The sequence below is a fragment of the Crocodylus porosus genome, unplaced genomic scaffold, assembly GCF_001723895.1.
Source record: "Crocodylus porosus isolate Cpor-Errol unplaced genomic scaffold, CroPor_comp1, whole genome shotgun sequence".
In the NCBI taxonomy this organism is placed as follows: Eukaryota; Metazoa; Chordata; order Crocodylia; family Crocodylidae; genus Crocodylus; species Crocodylus porosus.
In genome coordinates, this window is record NW_017728943.1 from 2,916,050 (window position 1) to 2,934,458 (window position 18,409).

An 18,409-nucleotide genomic window follows, 5' to 3' on the forward strand; every position below is an offset into this window, starting at 1 on the left:
TGGTGGGGAAGGGGCTGGGGCTGTGCTGCCACAATAAGGCAGCACAGCCCCAAAGCAGACCCCTCATGGCTTCCTGTCAAAAACACCCGCAACCTTGATTTGTAAGATGTTGGCATACCATGGCACTCCATCCCAAACCGTTGCTGACTCCTGTTCTAACGCATCTCCATTCCATGAAAGACTAGTGGCTGGGAGGCACAGCAGTGGTGGAAGCACAGTGGCAAGTAGCAGGAGCCCAGCAGCAGTAAGTGGGGGAGCTCTCACAGCCGCCACTGGCACTGTCAGCAGTGGAAGGGTGGGGGGAGTGGCGAGTGCCAACAAAGGGTTGGTGACCATCTGTAGCCACCACCGGCAGTGGTGGCTGTGGCCAGCAGGGATTGCGGACTGCCCGCAGACACCACTGGCAGTGCTGCTGGCGGGGTGGCAAGCGGTAGCTGCCCACAGGCACTACTGCCAATGTCAGTGGCACCTTTTTGTAGGGGGTGCACCACCACACGCAGGGGGTGCACATGCACCCAGCATGCACCCCCCTACACATCACCCCTGCTCCAATTCACAGGCAGCTACAAACTTCAAGGAACAGAGCAAGATTTCAAGTTTCCAAGATCCATGTCTTACCTTATATTTTTCATTTGCAAATAATACAGAGGCTCTATGGAATTTGCATAGTGGATTCTTGGGGTCAATGTTAATAGCTTTATTTAATGTATCCAGGGCCTTTTCAGATTTTTTCAGTGCATGCTGGACCTACAGTGGAACAGAGATGACATTAAATAGACAAAGAGAAAATCTAAGAAAACATCTGACTTGCCAGACTATTACAATATACTTGACTAAATCTGTTGCTTTTAAAGTACAATTCTTAGGACTCAATATCTAAATAACTCTTTTATTCCTAAGCCAGACTGAAAAATGATAATTTGTCTTTTACTGCAAAATGCCACCACATTCTAGAAGTAAAAGGAGCTAGGTAAGTGGTTGATGCCCTTTGTTGTCATAGTGCAGATGAAACACAGTACTAGCTGATGGCTACATAATCAACTGCCACAATTACTTGTGGACCACACACTGCAAAACATCAATATATAAAAGCAGCATTATAAAGGAGCATTTGCCAAGTGATGTTATTGTATGTTTTATTCACTGGCAGAGGGACTAACCTATACAAACAACAGAACAAATTTTTAGGCAGTTAAGTTTTGATTAAACTAAAAAAAGTCTTAGATACATCAGCCAGTATCCTCTGACTATTTCACTGTGCAGAGGAACTGACAGAACTTGCTAAAAATGCAGTTTTAAAATTAAGAGTCATCAAAAGTACAAGCGACAGAGGTGGACAGCAGGTATTCAGGCAGTGAAACCCAGAACCTTATTACTGCAAAACGGGGAGCTGTGAAATATCAGTCAAAAGCCTAAAGTGCCAATACGAGGGTATGTACCAGCAGTATGAAGAGTCTGCATAAATACTTAGTTCTACTGAACTTGCACATACAGACCTGATTCTCAGATCTCCAATTCCACCCATGCATATACACAAAATGCTCAAATGGCACATGGGTGCTAGAAGTTTGGGAGCAGGACAAGCAATCTTGGACTAGTGGTGGGTATCCTCCTTTACCCAGTGGCTAGGAAACACCCCAAGTATTCACAAGCCCTTGTCAGCTGAATAAGCACAAGCACAACATTTGTACCCTCATAACTCAAACACATGATAACACAAGCAATATCAATGTTCCAGCAAGAGTGCAGATGTTTCTACTTGCTGACTGCAAGTAAATAAGTTTTGACACAAGCATAAGGACAGAGTCTTCCCTAAAAAATTAGGCACAAAAGCACTGGCAGAAGGAGGACAGAATTAAGGGCAATTACTTACTACTCCAATGTGACAGAGTAGGACTGAGCTCTGAGGATTGATATCAAGTGCTTTCTGGAAATGCATTTCTGCTAGGCTGAATTTTTCCTGTTTGTAATAAATCATTCCTAGACCATACCTACAAATACAAAAACAGATTTGTTAGATAAAAAGTGAAATTCTATCACGAATTAAATTCCGTCACTAAATTGTGGACTGGCAGAAGGAAACTAGCCTTTGGCACATTAGAACAACAGAAATATAAATGTTTGAATCATACAAGCATAATCATACAAAAACTTATCCAGCAAAGTAGTCTGAAAAACCAAAGTTACCTAGCAGCAAGTCACAGCTGTAATATTCTGGCATTCAAGTGATACAATTATACTGCCAAATTAAGCTTACTTTCCCACTAACTATACCTGAACCTAAATTCACTGACAACATGAGAGCAATGCCACAGTTATCTTACATATCAGCATCCTTAGATCAGTGCTGAATTTAGTCCTATACAAAGGCGTTCATTTAGGAAGATTTTTGCAACAAGGGAAAGCTTACTTTTTTATATAACAGACATTTATGCTCAGAGACACTGGCGCATGTTTTCGCTCACAGTAACCTCTTTATTCACAAATGCCTTAGCCTCTACTGAGGAGCAGTAGGGTTTTGACATCAGTTCAGTCTTTCCAGATGGAAGGTGAATAATTGCAACTGTAGCATTTAATAGATCAGACCAAATTTCCTTTTCTGAAGTTAGGCACACACGCACACAAGCTATATCTATATATATTTAATATGTAGATCTAATATAGGCGGGGTAGGGGGGAAGGAGCAGGTTTTCCAGCTTCTGCTTCCTCTGTACAAAAAGGAAATTTATTTCCTACATATGGGGACTTTTTACCATCTTGAACTTTCCCTGAGCCTGATGAAGAGCACATGAGCCTGAAAGCTTGCAGAATATATAGTCCACTTGCGTGAGCTGACAAGTTCCTGGTACCATATATATATATTCATTTGCAATTTCCCGGTACTGTATATATACTTGTTTGCAATTTCTCAAATGGTCTAATAAAAGGTATCATTTTGGAACGAAGAGTTCTAGATTTTTCCGTGTGTGGGTAGATGTAAGTAACTTTAGAAAAGGAAATATATATCTATAGATACAACCCCCTAAAGAAAGATACAGACATCTTTCTCTCTCAATAGATAGATATACAGTACATCTCCATTTCCTTGCAGTACCATGTGTGCATATACATTTCACTCACCTGGCACATACACATACATACTACTGAAAAGAAACAGACTTGAAAATTCACATTATCCAAGTTTTCCTTCCCATAAATTCCCACTTTGTTTTAGTTCTCATCTTCTCTATGTGGATCGTAAAACCTCAGAACTTAGCAGGTTTCATGGGTGGGGGTGGGGGGGCAAACCCTGTACCCAACCAAATTTAGATCATGATCCCAGGCTCCCTTTGTACTTGTAAGTAGCAAGTTCCCATAGCTGGGACTCCATTAAGCTGTGGGTTGGTCAGCACCAGGGCACACCTGGCCACATATTCAATTACTGGCATGATAGGAGCTAACAAAGTTGTTACACATTTTCTGTGGAATAACCGTGGCTTATTCCTTGTTCTATGATGCCATTAACTGCTTTAAACATGTGGCTAGGTTACACCTTAAGGCTGCTTACCAACATAACCCTCCCCCCCCCCACACAAAAATTGATTTACTTTAAACTCTGCACACCGCTGTGCCAAGTCCAGCACATGCCCAGAAGAGGCACTGCATTAGTGGACCCAGCTTGCCCAACATCTGTAAAGATCAGGTGCTTCAGAGTGGTTTTTTTGTTGCTTTTATCTAATAGTTGATTGAATCAGCTATTGGCTAAAAGCACACTGAAGTGCCTGATCTACACAGACACTGTGGAGCCAGGTTGAACTAACACACTGCCTCTTTTGGTAAAGCATGTTGGTTTTTTTCCTTCACATCTGTCAGCAGCCAAAAAGGGCAGATCTTGGCCAAAGGCATCACAGGCTCCTCCTCATCAAAGAGTCCTTTTTCAACTGGATTCCAAGTCAAAAGGAAATGAGGGCAGGCTGTGGAATACACTTGGATACTAATGTCCAAATAATCTAGGTTACACTAAAGCAGCTGTTCTCGACCTATTAGACTCAAGGCACCCCTAAGAAAGTGTCAGCCTTTAGGTTTTCAATTGACTTTTGACTACAGAAAAATAGGGTAATTCCTCTGTTGCAAAAAGGTTGAGAATCACTGCTTTAAAAATAATCATTTTTTTCTTTTAGTATTTGTCTAGATGTAGTCCACTCTTGGTAACTATTTAAATACATTCTGCTTCAGAATAACCATAATACAGCGTTACCAAAACAGGCATCTCTTAGATGCCTTTACACAGGTATCAGGTGTTTTTTAAAATGTATGTATGGAATCAAGTAATTATCTGACAGTCTAATGACATGAAGATGTCACTTCTGGGATTTGCTTTCTGAAGTGGTATGAGCTATGATGAAGTTCTCTGAAATCGCCCAGAGGTTCTAGTCTAACTACCCGGTAACAGCCTAATAAAGCAAGGTTCATTCTGACCACTTTTGGGAAGATATGCCTGCCTTTTCATCCTCTCAGCAAAAGGCATCATTAATCCAAATGAATCCCAAAAGATCTTAGTGCCAAGTTGAAAGACCTTAATATGTCCAGAGTACAACTTCATTTCACTTTAATTGGAATGCCTTAAGGGAGAAAAATCAGCAAGTGAACATTTTGTTTCAACTGGAAGCCAGACCACCTTTGGGAGAAATTGTTTGCGATTTAAACGCAACCTTGTCCTTGTGGAAAAAGGAAAGCAATGGGAGGGAGGAAATATGGTCACGAACAGTTTGCAAGTCTCTTATAAGAGTGAAAAAAAGATATTGCTATTACAGCAGCTTCTTTCCTAGACAGACAGTGTAAGGGACATGGTGCTAATGTATTTAGTGGCAGGACTAGAACCAGACTATTTACCGCGGAGTGCTGAAAAAGCTCAAAACTTGAAGTTGCATATCTACCAACTTCAGTGTGCAACCTACTGCTAAACAAGTCTTTGTACTGGGGGACTGGAAAGTAGCCAGTGTAATACCAATCTTTTTAAAAAAGGAGTTATAGTGGAGAACTAGGGAACTACAGAATAGTAAGCCTCACTTCTCTCCCTGGGAAACTGGTTGAAATGATAATTAAAAAAAAAAAAGGAAAAAACAAAAACAAAAAAAACCTGTTCATCATCACATGGAGGAAGAATCACCATGGCTTTTGACCAATAAATATTGGTTACACTGCAATCTACTAGAGATTGAGAGCCTCAAAAGCTTATGGATCATGGTGCTCTGGTTGACAGACCATATCCGGAATTAAAAAAAAAAAAGGCTTTTGACAAAGTCCTTCACCAAAGCAGTTAATGAAATGGAGCTGTCCTGCCAATAGAGGTGAACCCACTCATGGTTCTGTAACTGGGAAAATGACAGGAAACAATAGATATAAAGGGTCAGTTCTCATTATGGATGGAAGTAGACAGTTGTATCCCCCAGTGGTTTGTGCTGTTTTACATAAATCAGCAACGATTTGGAAAGGGCAGAGTAAGTGAGATAGCTAAAGTTTTCAGATTAAATTATTCAGGATAGTAAAAACCAGAAGGCAACTTAAGAACTGAAGAAGGATATTACAAAACTGAATGAATGGGCAACAAAATGGTAGATAACGTTCACTGCTGATAAGTGCAAAGTAATATATACTTGGTGGGAGGGGAGAGAGGAGAGGAGAGGGGAAAGAAGAAGAGGTAAGTGACTAAAGAGATCCCTGGGCTCCAAAAAAAGTCTTGGAATTATTGCAGACATTGTTCTTGGAGAATATGAGCCTTAAGTTCATCACCAGCAACAAAAAACACTCAGAATTTAGAAGGAAATTAAAAATAGCAACAGAAAAGGTCATTATACCACTCTAAAAATCCATGGTAAGCCCACCTTGCACATAGTTCTAGACCCCCACTTCCAAAAGGACACTGTAGAAACAGAAAAGGTACAAAGAAGGGCAACAAGAATGACTGGAGTACGAAAGGACTTTCCTTGTGGTGAGAGACTAAATAAGCTAGGACTTTTCAGCTTAGAAAAAAAGTGAGAGGGGGTGAGGGAGAATATAATAGAATTCTATAAAATTATGGCACATAGGAAGTGCATAGAGATTTCCTAAATCTCACACAATAGTAGAACTAAGGGACATACCATGAAGTTATTAGGTAACAGATCTGAAAACAAACAAAAAATAAGTTTTCACACAACAAGTAATTAACTTCTGGAACTCACTGCTGCAAGATGTTAGAGTCCAAAAATTTAAATAAGTTCAAAATAAGACTGGACAGATTCATGCAGTGGACATGGACATGAAACATGACAGTTGGAGGTATAATATCCAAAGGAGGACTTCCTAGGTATTTGAACGCTGGAAGCTGCTGGGGGAAAGGCAGAGGACAGATCAGTGCGGACAGGCCCTGCATAAATACTTTTTTCTTTTTGCATCCACCCTGTCCCACTGGGATACAGAATGCTGGGTCAGATTACAGGTCCATCTGTCTGATATGGCAATTATGATGTTTCTATCCAGAGTTCTCCCCACATTAAACCAGTTAAGTAACAATTAAGAGCCCAAAGAACGAGAGGGCTCCTGCAATGAAAAGTTAGTGCATGTATTCCATCAAGGAACTTAGCCCTGTGTGGTGAGAAAATACATGGTGACCCTGTACTGAGGGACTATGAACAAAATACAACTGCTACATGCACTTAAAAATGGGTAGGAGTCTTGCTCTCTATCAAAAGAAACAATTTAAATGTATGGGACTGTCAAAAACTACAAACTGGGCAAGGTAATGTTGTTCCATTCAAAAATAAGTTAATCTTTCCCATATGGCTCAGCTTTTCCTTATAGAGGCCTAAGTCCTTCCTACAAAAATAAAGGTTTTCTAGAAGCCTTTGTATCAAGATTTCTTGAGCCAGTTGGCATCCGGACCATAAGGTCCACTAATGTGGAGTCTGAATTAAATCCCCCCCCATTTTTAGGTGATTATGTTGCCTCTGAGCCAGGTCTAGGATTCAAAACAACTGCCTGCATTATGCTGAGGCTATCTATTTATATCATATTTGCAACTTCCTAAGGACTTCTCAGCATCTTTAGAATCAGAGGAATTAAAGCATATATGGAACATGTTCATCCGAGACTGAGGACTCACCCTGTCTGGGAAGAAGAAAGAGCGACTTGTTCATCAGTGTAGCAAGTAATTCCACAGTACAGTGGTCTCACTTTTGAAAAGCAGTTGTTGGAGTAACTCGTTTATTCATGGACCAGTTTTGGTCATATAACTGCTAGTTCAGCTGATTCATTAAAGGCAGTGATTCTCAGGTAAGGTACCACAGCACCCTGGAGTGCCTTGAGATCTTTTCAAGGGTGCCACACTATGCCACACAATATTAATACCATTAGATGTACAAATGTGATTCACAAGATAAACCTAGAGATTTGAAATAGTAAACCTTACGGTCAAAATCATTCTGACCTGTTGCTCTAGTTCTTTTTTCTGTAGTAAAAAAAGTGAAAACAAAGGGCTAGCATCTTCTGAAGGATGCACTGAGTCTAACAAGATTGAAAACACTGACTAGTAGGTAGGACTATACAGGTAGTTAGATGTTAGATGACAGTATCATGGTATTTCAGACATTAAACAACTCTTGTCAATATCTCAGACAGATACTTTTCTGTTTCCAAGAATCACTGCCAAGGCTGTTTACCACCACCCATATTTTTGGGGCCTGGGATTAAAAGGCAAAGTGTGTCATGCACACAAAACTAGCAGCTCCAAGATCTACAGTCTTATGCAAGACCAAGTTCTGGACTACAGTATGGCATCTATTCAAGTGTGCTTCCATGTTGAAACCATGTTACTAGATTATTGTGGGTAGAATGGAACAGCCCTGCAAACTTGATAGGGCTAAGGTTTCTGGTAGTCTGTCATACTACAAAGGAGAAGTTGATGGAATCAGGCATGTGGAGTGATGGACAGAAACAAGGTACAATAACCTAGCATTCTTTGACACCTCCTTACTCTCGTCTGAGGACAGTTCATACAACATAGTTACAGAGCACTGCCCTGGCTTTGAGTCGTGTAAGGCAAGATAAATACACTGCTGAAGTCCAGGATGCTCCATCGTCTTCGAGTACTACAAATGATTTTTCCTTGTTTAAAAACTCAGCCCTAGAATGGTAGAGATGAAGAATGTAATGCACAGCCTGTGACCTGCCAAGGTAAGGTTCCTCAAAAACAAGCCTGCCATCACAGTAAGGTTGAACTACTTCTCTGCTAGTACCTCAAGGCACTTAAAAGGTGTTTAGGACTACAGACAATTGAAAAAAAGGACTCTATTGGAAACATGAAATTCATGCATCTTAGTTATTCCCTGCAAGTTAGGTGGGCTGCTACATGGAAATATGCATCCTAGAGGTAGAAAGCCAAGAACCATTCCTCTGGATCAAAAGATAGGATTACTGAGGAAAAGGTTACCATCCTGAATAGGTAAATGAATACACTGATAATTATGTGACAGCTTCCTCCTCTTAGAAAAATATCCTTTCCTCTGCTATTTAAAACAGTTCTAATGTGGTTCAGAGTGACAAGAGACTCCACTTTCTGATATCAATCTTATAAGAAAAGTTCCTGAAGAGAGATAGGGAAGCTCAGTAAAGGAGAAGAGTCTGGAACTTAATATTTAGTCTGTACGAAGCCACCTACCTTTAATATTGTTCCAGACTTAAAAACTTTTCCACTCACCTAGAATCAATTCCCTTTCCTCTCCCCCTTTCAGAACCTGCCTGTTTTTAAATTTAAGTGAACTGTCAAACTGGTTGCCTTGAGGAGAACATTAGGTATATTGATTGTGGGTCTTCTATGAACACTGTTTTCTCCTTGGCTGTAAACATGAAAGTGGAAAAAAAAAATGTCAGACATCTGAATTGTTTCCGTTTTGAGTTATGGTGTATATTCTCCTAGTAATCTCAGCAATGCACCCAAATCTTCCAGTGTGTGTAAGGAGTCACTGGTTTAGCAGTTAATAGGGTAGAAGCCTCAAAGAGTAGAAAGAGCTTTTGTGTTCTAAAATCTCATGGGGAATTCCCAAGAATTGCAGCTGTGGCACTTGTCTCATTACTGCAGTTGCCCTTGACCTTGCTGCAATGTCTGAGTCAGCTATTGCAGCATATTGTGAAGTGTGTGCTCACAAAAAAGCCTATGATTGCTGAAGTGGCTTACTCTTGTTAATATAAGGTATCAGACTGAGGGCAAGTAATCATAATAGGAGAGGAACACCTGATAGCTTACGATCCATAGCTGAAGGTTGGCAGAGAAGCAGCTCTTCCTTCCTTCTCAACATGTAATTTTCTTTACTTTTGGAGAGTATTTGCAGGCTTATTTCCTGCACTTTTACTCCTAGATGGTAATAAGTGAGCCAAGTATGGGAAAACATATACAAATACTCAAAACCTGAGAAAGGAACTCTGTACCTTTTATGAGCCTTCTTTGATGTGGAAGTCTCTTGTGTCTGCTACTATATCTGTAATGATTCTAACAGACATTGCCAGGTTATCTGGTAATGAAGTATATACAAATTAGACCTTTTGCAATTTTTTTTCCAAGCACAAACTCTAGAAGACTCTCTAGTGTTCCAGCCATTCTTATTATAGGTGACACAGAAAGAGCTTGTGGGCCTTTAAATGTAATGTGATGGGGCAGAGCGACCTATAACTAGTAGAGGAGGATGAGGATTTAGCAGTTGGGGTACAATTGCAGGATGCTGATCCGTGGAAGCCTGCAGTTGCAATGACCAAACTGAAGATGCCCCAGACTCTGGTAGGCATAAACTCTCCCAGAAAGGGAGCATAATATGATCCTGGTTTAAGTAAGCTTTCTAATATGAGGAGGTCAGTAAGAACAGGAGTGACATCCATACACAAACTACATAGGAATTCCAAATGCCGAGGATAATAGAGGAGACTCAGGTAATGCACATGATCAAATCCCTTGTCCAAAAAAGGCTGATACCAAGGAAGCTGGTATTACTGACATTAAAATTAAAGCCCTCCATTACAGAACAAAAAGTACTGACTACATTGGTAAACGACCTCTAATATCAATATCAAGAGTGCAAAAAGATGTGAAGGTAGCATCCACAGCACTGGCATGGCTAACCAAAACGGGGTGTTCTCTAGCTAGTACCAGTGTGAGCATCAGTTAAGATGTTAGAGGTATCACACTCAGGCTTCGCAATACTTTTAGATGAAGTTGAATGAGCAGTCTCTGTTATTACATTAGAAAATCCCCCAGTGAACCACTCCTATGCACTTTGAAAATATAGCAAATAATCCTACTCCCTTCTAATGACGTTTTAGAAACTGCTGCAGTTTACAAAGCTGTAAGAGCCAGGGAACTGGTAGTGAAGCTAATACTCTCTTAGAAGAAGCTGCTCTTATATGGACAACTTATTTATCCAGATCACAAGATTTCAGAGGAAAAAAAATTCAAGTGAGCTTCGCTCAGAGATGATTTAAAAAAAGTGGAATATTTGCTTGTGATATGCCCCTCAATTAAACAAAAGCAAGCATTTTGATTTGCTGCCATTAGTGGTGTAAAACACCTCACCTAAGGGACAACAACAGTTAAAAACAGACTAGGTTTTTTTGCTTGGCCATGAAGACTGAAAACCTAGTACCAGGAAAAATGGCTAAAGCACTTCCAGAAAAACAGAAACAAAAAGCCTCCTTATCACCCGACCCCTGCCATGAATACATCTTCATTAAAACAGTAACTACCATAAAAAAGTTAGCTACTTAAGCACAATTTGAGAAAGGTGAAGAAAGAATTGGGAGATGCTCTTCTACCTTCAGGAAGTAGGCATGAGGATACATAGATGTGGGCCACTGGACACAAGTGACCAAAAGATGTGGGCTTTGATACACGTACAAAGCAAGAGGGGAATATATATAAACAAGCTTTCAAAACGCTTATTTCTCAGCTGTTAGAAATTTTTGGAAAAATGTTGCACAGATAGGAAAACTATTACGCTTTTGTGGCACAAATATATGTAAAGCGCCGACAACAGTGAAATTACCATGGTACTTTCATTGCAACTGAAGAGGCCATATCTGGAGTAGTGTGTCCAGTTTTGGGTCTCCCACTACAGAAAAGATATGGACAAATTGGAAAGAGTCCAGCAAAGGGCAAGAAAAATGGTTAGGGACCTGGGGGCGTAAGACTTCTGGAGGAGAGGCTGGGGGAACTGGGCTTTTTTAGTCTGCAGAAGAAAAAAGACTGAGGGGGGATTTAACAGCAGCCTTCAACTACCTGAAAGGTGGTTCCAAAGAGGATGGAGTTAAGACTGTTTTCAGCAGTGGCAGATGACAGAATAAGGAGCAATGGCTTAAAGTTGCAGCAAGAGAAGTTTAGGTTGGACATTATGAAAAAAACTCTCACCTGGAGAATGGTGAAGTACTGCAACAGGTTAACTAGGGAGGTAGGGGAATCTCCATTCTTGGAGGTTTTTATGGCCCAGCTCAACAAAGCCCTGGCTGGAATGATCTAGTTGAGGATGGTCCTGCTTTGAGCAGGGGGTTGGACTAGAGGACTTCCTGAGGTCTCTTCCAACACTAAATTTTCTATAATTCTGATTCAAGAACATGATTGATACTTTCAGCTTCCCATCTATTGAAAGTGACTGTCAAGTGGATGATGTAGGGCCCGCACTTCCCCCGAAGAGAGGTAAGGACAGTAAAAAGATTTTCATTGAGAACTTACTCTTAAAATGAAAATCCTATCAAATGTAATAGGGGTGTAGGGGAAGGACGAAAGAAAATCAGAAAAAAGCCATCCCCCTTTCCATATAGCACAAAAACCGTAGGAATGTGGCCAAGAGGTGAAGCAATATGTTATAAAAGAACAGAGACACTCCTACAGCTTTGCTTTTTTCTGTCCTTATATACTACTATTAATATACTGTCTTGGCTAGCAGGGACTAGCAGTGGAAAAACAGTAGCAGTTCAGTAACCAAAAAAACCCACACACATAACCAAATGGAATCTAATATTATATGCAACACCGTGAGGAGAAGGCAACAGCATGTAACAAAAAGTCCAATTACTGTTCAAGAACAAAACAGATGACTTATTAGATTTCTCCTTGTAACATACACCAAAGAATTACACAAGTTCCTGATCACAAAGATTGGAAGACTAGTACTCTAACAGTAGTTAGCAATAAGATACATTTCTTCCCCTGATGGTTTTATTAAAGCATGCACACTTACCATGCATTATAGTGTCTAGGATTGACTCTGATTGCATTTCTAAAACAAGCTAATGCTTTGTCTAGTTCTTCTGTTAACACAAACTCATGGCCCAGCAGGGTATAGGCATAAGCATAGTTTGGATCAACTTGAATGGCTCTTTGGAAGAACTTGATTGCAATGTCATGTTCCCGTTGCAAGCTGAAACAGTTTCCTGCAGCACACCACGCCTAATAAAACAACATGACAGAGTTACACGAGTCCATTTGTATGACATCTGGTCTATATTAAACTGTCTCACTTTAATATTAAAATCTATGGAGGTGGTGAGCCTTGCCTTAGAAGTGGTTATATCTCTGTCACTGCTCAGAAGAAGCAATACTTGTTTAAGTAAAATATTAGATATATGCATGTATCCAATATATTAGATATATACATTTAATTCATGGGTCCCAAAGCACTAAGAAAACTGTTTAAGCCTCACTCCTACCAGGCGGATAGGATTGGATGCATTATATAGCCAGGGAAACCAAGTTGCAATGATTAAGAACTCTAAAAGGACATACAGCAAGCTGGCTGCAGTTAAATACTACAGTGATTAAATACCACAGAGCTTGTAAGACAGCAAAGGCACCCAGGTAGAAAAGTCAGTAGTCAGGTTCCTCTGCCCTTTGGCTCTCTTCACCAGAGCAATGAGGAAACCACATAGGGAGATCTAATTTTGAGAGTCTCTGATCCCAATCCTGTGCAATCAACCAGCATCACAAGGCTTTATGAACTCATAAGCTCTGATCTCCTGTTGTGCACCAAATCCTGAACAATACCACCATTTCTGTTCTCTAATGCTCAGAGGCTCTGTTTCTTCATGTGGTTTTCGGATTCTCTAGCTGCAGTTAGCAGACATTTTGCTTTATATTAACTACTCCACATTTATTCTTTGCCGTCAGGCCCTTTATGATGCTTCCCATTCTCATCTTCCCAACTCCTAACACTATCTTGCTTCCCTGTGCCTACATGTACTGTTTCTTTCCTACAGCCATTCCTGTTCTCAGTCCTCCTCTCTCATCAATGCTCCACAATCTTTTAAAACATTAACTGAAATTTTCTAAATTCAAATAAAGTGCAAAGGAAAAAACGAGACACCAATATAAAAAAATAGACTATCCATAATACAAGGTGTGCATGGTTATGGATGCCATAGAGTTCATTCAAGTGTGCATAACATTTTGCACATAATATATGATCATGTGTCATGTCATTGTGATCTTTTCTACTGCTTTCCCTCTTAATGCATCTTTGCAAACTTAAGACTGTAAACTTTTTGCGTGAAGTACAGGGGTAGCACAAGGATGCTAAGTTAATTTAATATTAATACTGCAACAAGTTTCTATAAAAAAGAATTTAAAACTAGTGGCAGAAAACAATATCCTACCATTTAACACTCTTGCCCATATACTGATGATAAATGAATATAAGGGGGATTTCCCCGAACTAAAGATGCTGTAGAAATGCATGTCACTATTGACAGGTTATAGATTTCATCCCATTTCATGTAGGACAATATGCCTACATTTTCTATACTGGTTACAGACATCAAGTCACCAGGTAATCTAAACGCCATTCTAGTTTTAAACAACTATGAAACTGTCACATGAACATACCCAAGTTAAGACTGGAACAAACTAAGTTCTAACTCTTGAATCTTGCTACATACAGTTACCTTCTTATCAAATATTCATCACAGCAGTATGTTATACCTCTGGTGAATTTTTATCCATGTCTGTTAAATCCTTCGAAAGGACAGAAAGAGCAACATCTTTCTGCAGATGCCACAGCGTTGTAGAATAAATCTCCATGCCTTCTACTCTGTAGTTTTCAATCCTCCTTACTTCCGAGAATATCCTCTCAGCCTACAAACACACACACACGCACAAAAAAAGTGAAATTCTGTTGACCCAAACTGCTTCATATATCAGTTTCAAATCCAGCATATCTACCTTCTATCCAAATGAAGAAAGGACTAAAGTATATTTACCTGGGACAAATGAAAATCTATTATTAGCCCTCCCCAACAGCTTGTTCAGATTAGGACCCTGTTTCCATCCCAGTACATAGAGTGAGAAAGTAACACTGTTCATAAAAATTGAGATTGAAGTCTATATGAATCTAGAAGATATTTATGTGGTCTAACCACATCAGCTAGCCATTCCACATATACTATATCTCAAGGATTGTATTTCTATATTATCAAAGGCCTTGCTGGCAGAAGGCCCTGAGCTTTTATTTTCAACCCACTTGGCTCTTGCAGGTATTTAAGGAAAGAAAAACAAACCAAAAAAAAATGAACCACTAACTCAAGAACTACTCCATATATTAAAAAAGGGGTTATGCCAGTGCTAGAAATAGTAAGTTTGATCAAATAAAGACAGGTAGTTATGGGATTGCTTTAAATAGTAAAAAAATGCAGACTTTTTGGTTCATTGCAGGAGGGGGGCAGAAGAAAAATTACTTCACTCTGAATGATATAAACTGCAACTTGGAGGGTTTTTTGTTTGTTTTTTTGTTTTTTGTTTTTGTTTGCTTGTTTGTTTTTTTACAGATTCCAGATCACAGTCTTCAGATGAATAAGGGTAGAGAATTGGTAAGAAAGGCTTTGAGAAACTGCTAAGGTCTATTGCACAGTCTTTTATGAAATATCAGTGGCCATACATTGAGAATGTTTTTTAAATCATGTTTGTACAAACAGAGGCTAGGAGAAATTGCTCTGTTAGTAAACAGTATATACCAGTGACATTCAACCTTTTGTCCAACAGGCCAGATGGGCAGTGCCCATTCCCTCTGCAGGCTGGATCTGACCTGTGGACCTAATCTGCCACCCAAGACCTGCCTTATCCAGTGGTGTTCTGGTGGTGGGATCCCCTCTGGCTGTGCAGAAGGGGGCAGGCCAGCCCAATCCAGCTGTACCAGGGAAGAGAAGCTTGGCCCAAGAGGACATAGCCCAGCCGCCATCCAGCCCTGTGTGGGAATGGCCCCACCAGCTGTGCAGGGGGAGGGGGCTGGGCCTAGCCCTGGCCCTACAGGGGGCAAGGGGCAGGGCCTAGACCTGTGGGGGAGGTATGGGCCAGCCCCCAAATCAGCTACGAGGAGGAAGGGGCCATGACCCAGATCCGCAGGGGATGGGGAGGAAGGGGCATGGCCCAGGCCTGAACCAGATGTACAGGGGGAAAGGGGCATGGCCCAGTCCCAACCCCACCATGCAGAAGGAAGGGGTGGGTCCTGGCCCCCATCTGGCTGTGCTGGGGTAAGGTCCTGGGCCCAGCTCTGACCCACTATGCAGGGCTTGGAAACTTGGCAGCAGGGAGGGTGGCAGAATTAACCGTCACAGTTCCCCTGCCAAATTTCCTGACCTATGGGGAGCCCTGCAGGTTGGATTCCAAGGCTCTGTGGGCCACATTTGGCTTGTGGGCTGGAGGTTGAGCACCCCTGGTATATACTGATGCAACTAGTATTCATCACAAGGACTTTAATAGCTTAATTTGAAAAATTACAGCTGCAGTTTCAATGATCCAAGATCATCTGTAATGTAATTCTCATAATGCTCATTATTATAGAGGCAAATTTTCATGAGGTCAACTGCCTTCAATAAAACCTTATGAGTCAAAACATTTTGTTCTCTATTACATGCACGTTTCATTCTGAAGGATCCTTAGCTCTTCAAAACTATAGGATTTAGCACAACTGAAATGTGGCCGTCTCCAGAATTGAGGATAACAGCCAACTGGTGGCAGAGACGCAGGAGTGGCAAGTAGGGAAAATTCTGGGGAACTTTATTTCCTCTTAGCAAAAGGTTTCAAAATATCTTTAAGAGTCTAAAAGTAGACAGAATTATTTGTTCTAATATAAAACGAGTAAGGCATCATCATCAATGCAGATTAAATTACAGACCACTCCAACTGTAGCAGACATTTTAACCTAGATGCCTACGCAGCTAAGCTACTCTGGTTTCACACAAGAAGTCTGTAACTTCCATGCAAAGCTGTGCAAAATAAAATTGAAAATAAAATAGCAGGAGCAATCTCTGCTCTGTGCCTACCTGCATATACTCCGCAAGCTCAAAGTAAGCTCTCCCAATTTGGCACAGCACCCAGCCAGTGTTGTAGTGGTGAGAAGGTAAATGGCTTAATATATTTATCGCTTCTTTACAGTTGTATGAACACAAGGCTAAATAACCTTTCCCCATATCACGAAGAAGGCTCATCAAACCTTCTAGGAGAAAAATACAATAAATAAAAGGGACAAGAAAGCTAGAGAATTACTTGTCTGGAACTGCTGTTCCCTGAAGCTATATATTACAGCAGTCACCACTCTAGGTCTCGCAAGAACAAAGACCAATTCAGGAACTCACAAAACTACAAGATTATGAACTACTACTTCAGCCATGAGATTTTGTATAGCAACACTATGTGGGACTTAAGTTCCACTATCTACGGCCTTCTTTAAAAGCCAAATACAGAACATACGTGCATGCAAAGACAGCTCCATAGTTAAATGACAAGTTGAGCTTTACAATTACATAAAGTTTTAAACCATTATTATGTATGTACTGCCCAAAATTACTTCATTTACTCAAATTTGGGGGAGGGGGGGGCGTTATTCAGAGTATGACACTTAAAGGAGCATGAATCACGTATTAAAATAAGTCCTTTAAGAAATCCAACAAACTCCCAGATAATGTTTTTTGCCCGAGCAGTCTTAATAGTTTAGGAGGAGTTTAAGTATATGGAAGTCAAACTTGCTGAATGCCACCTACTGACATTTAAGGAGAGAGAGAATTAAAGGCCATTTTTTTTAACTGAATTTACACTCCTGTTCTCAAATGGACTGATGCAGAAGTAGCCACAGGAAAGCCAGCAACATCTGTGAAGCCAAATTGCCAGGAGTCTCACACTCTTCCCTGAGGCTATAGCAGCAATCCTTCTACTGCACCAGATCTATTTCAGGGGAACGTAGATGACAGAAGCTAGGGAAAACTGGCAAATATACCCTAGCTACTTCTCGCAGAAATAGCACAAAATAGAAACCCACAGAATATAATAGTAAGCTTGCCCTTAAAATATTACAAGGCAAAGAAGGTAGATGAAATTTACTTTAAAATAATTAGAAACATGCTTCGGTAACATCCTTTGTATTTTCTTAAGTATTCATGTATGAACTTTAACCAAAAATCCACATGCATTTCCTTACAAGGAAGCTTCCAGTAACTACAAAACACAGGGAGTGGAGTTCTTTAAAGAACACCACACAAATCCATGTGTAGGGACCCAAACTTCTTAACTCTCTCAAGTTATACCTTGATGGAAGAAATCTAGGGGGCAAAAAAGTACTTAAATCCATATAAACCAATCTGGATCTATAAAAACACAATAATTGCACTGGTGTCACTATAGGGTAGAAGTGGGGCAACTCGTTTGTCTTAATTGTGTATTTGCATATCTTACGATACATTGCTTATTTAACCTCAAAACTGGATGCCTGCAGCTTGTTTTAGGAATAAATTACAGACCTTCCCCACCCCTCTTCCTATTATATTTTCAACCTTACATGATACTAGGGGTACACCAATAGAGATTTTGGGGGCTGATACAGATAGCTGATTTTTAAGAAGGCATATCGGCCAATACCAATCCAATTGCCAATATGCAGCTCTGAAGCTTGAAGAGCACTGTCCAGCTACTAAGTCTCTTGTGGTGGAAGAGGAGGGGGTAGGGAAGTGGCCCATGTGGTGAGGGAGGAGTGGGGCTGGGGCAGGCGCTGACCAGCTAGGGTGGGGTGGGGAGGAGCCACAGCTCGTCTGAGATTCAGCTCCCACTGCTGTGTGCACCATAGGAGAGCATTGGGGGGGGAGCTGCAGCTGCAGGCTGGGTTTGGTGCTATTCCAGGCTCTTCCTGGTGGAGACAGAGCTGGGCGCTGGTGGTGCTGGGAGGGGGGCTGCAGTCACCCCAAAATTTGCTGTAGGCCCCCCTCCCCCTGAACACTGCCACCTCCCACCCCAAGCACAGCCCAGCCTGCCCCCCTCACACCCGTGCACCTGGAATAACCCCGCACAGGCCTAGCCCCAGCCCCAGCCCCAGCCCACAGCAACAGGTCACCCTACCCATGCCCTGTGCAGATCTGGGGGCACATGCCCCCC

The 18,409-nt window shown here is 41.0% G+C and overlaps 1 protein-coding gene across 1 annotated transcript in view; it reads right to left on the minus strand.

Moving 5' to 3' along the window:
• The window catches only part of CDC27 (cell division cycle 27), a 75,066-nt gene that overhangs the window by 12,722 nt on the left and 43,935 nt on the right, over window positions 1–18,409 (minus strand). Inside the window, exons 13-17 of the mRNA XM_019548519.1 lie at window positions 16,312–16,484; window positions 13,976–14,128; window positions 12,240–12,448; window positions 1,874–1,991; window positions 619–747 (exon numbers count right to left, since the gene is read on the minus strand). Coding sequence (XP_019404064.1) covers window positions 619–747; window positions 1,874–1,991; window positions 12,240–12,448; window positions 13,976–14,128; window positions 16,312–16,484 — 782 coding nt within the window. The remainder of the gene's footprint in view (window positions 1–618; window positions 748–1,873; window positions 1,992–12,239; window positions 12,449–13,975; window positions 14,129–16,311; window positions 16,485–18,409) is intronic.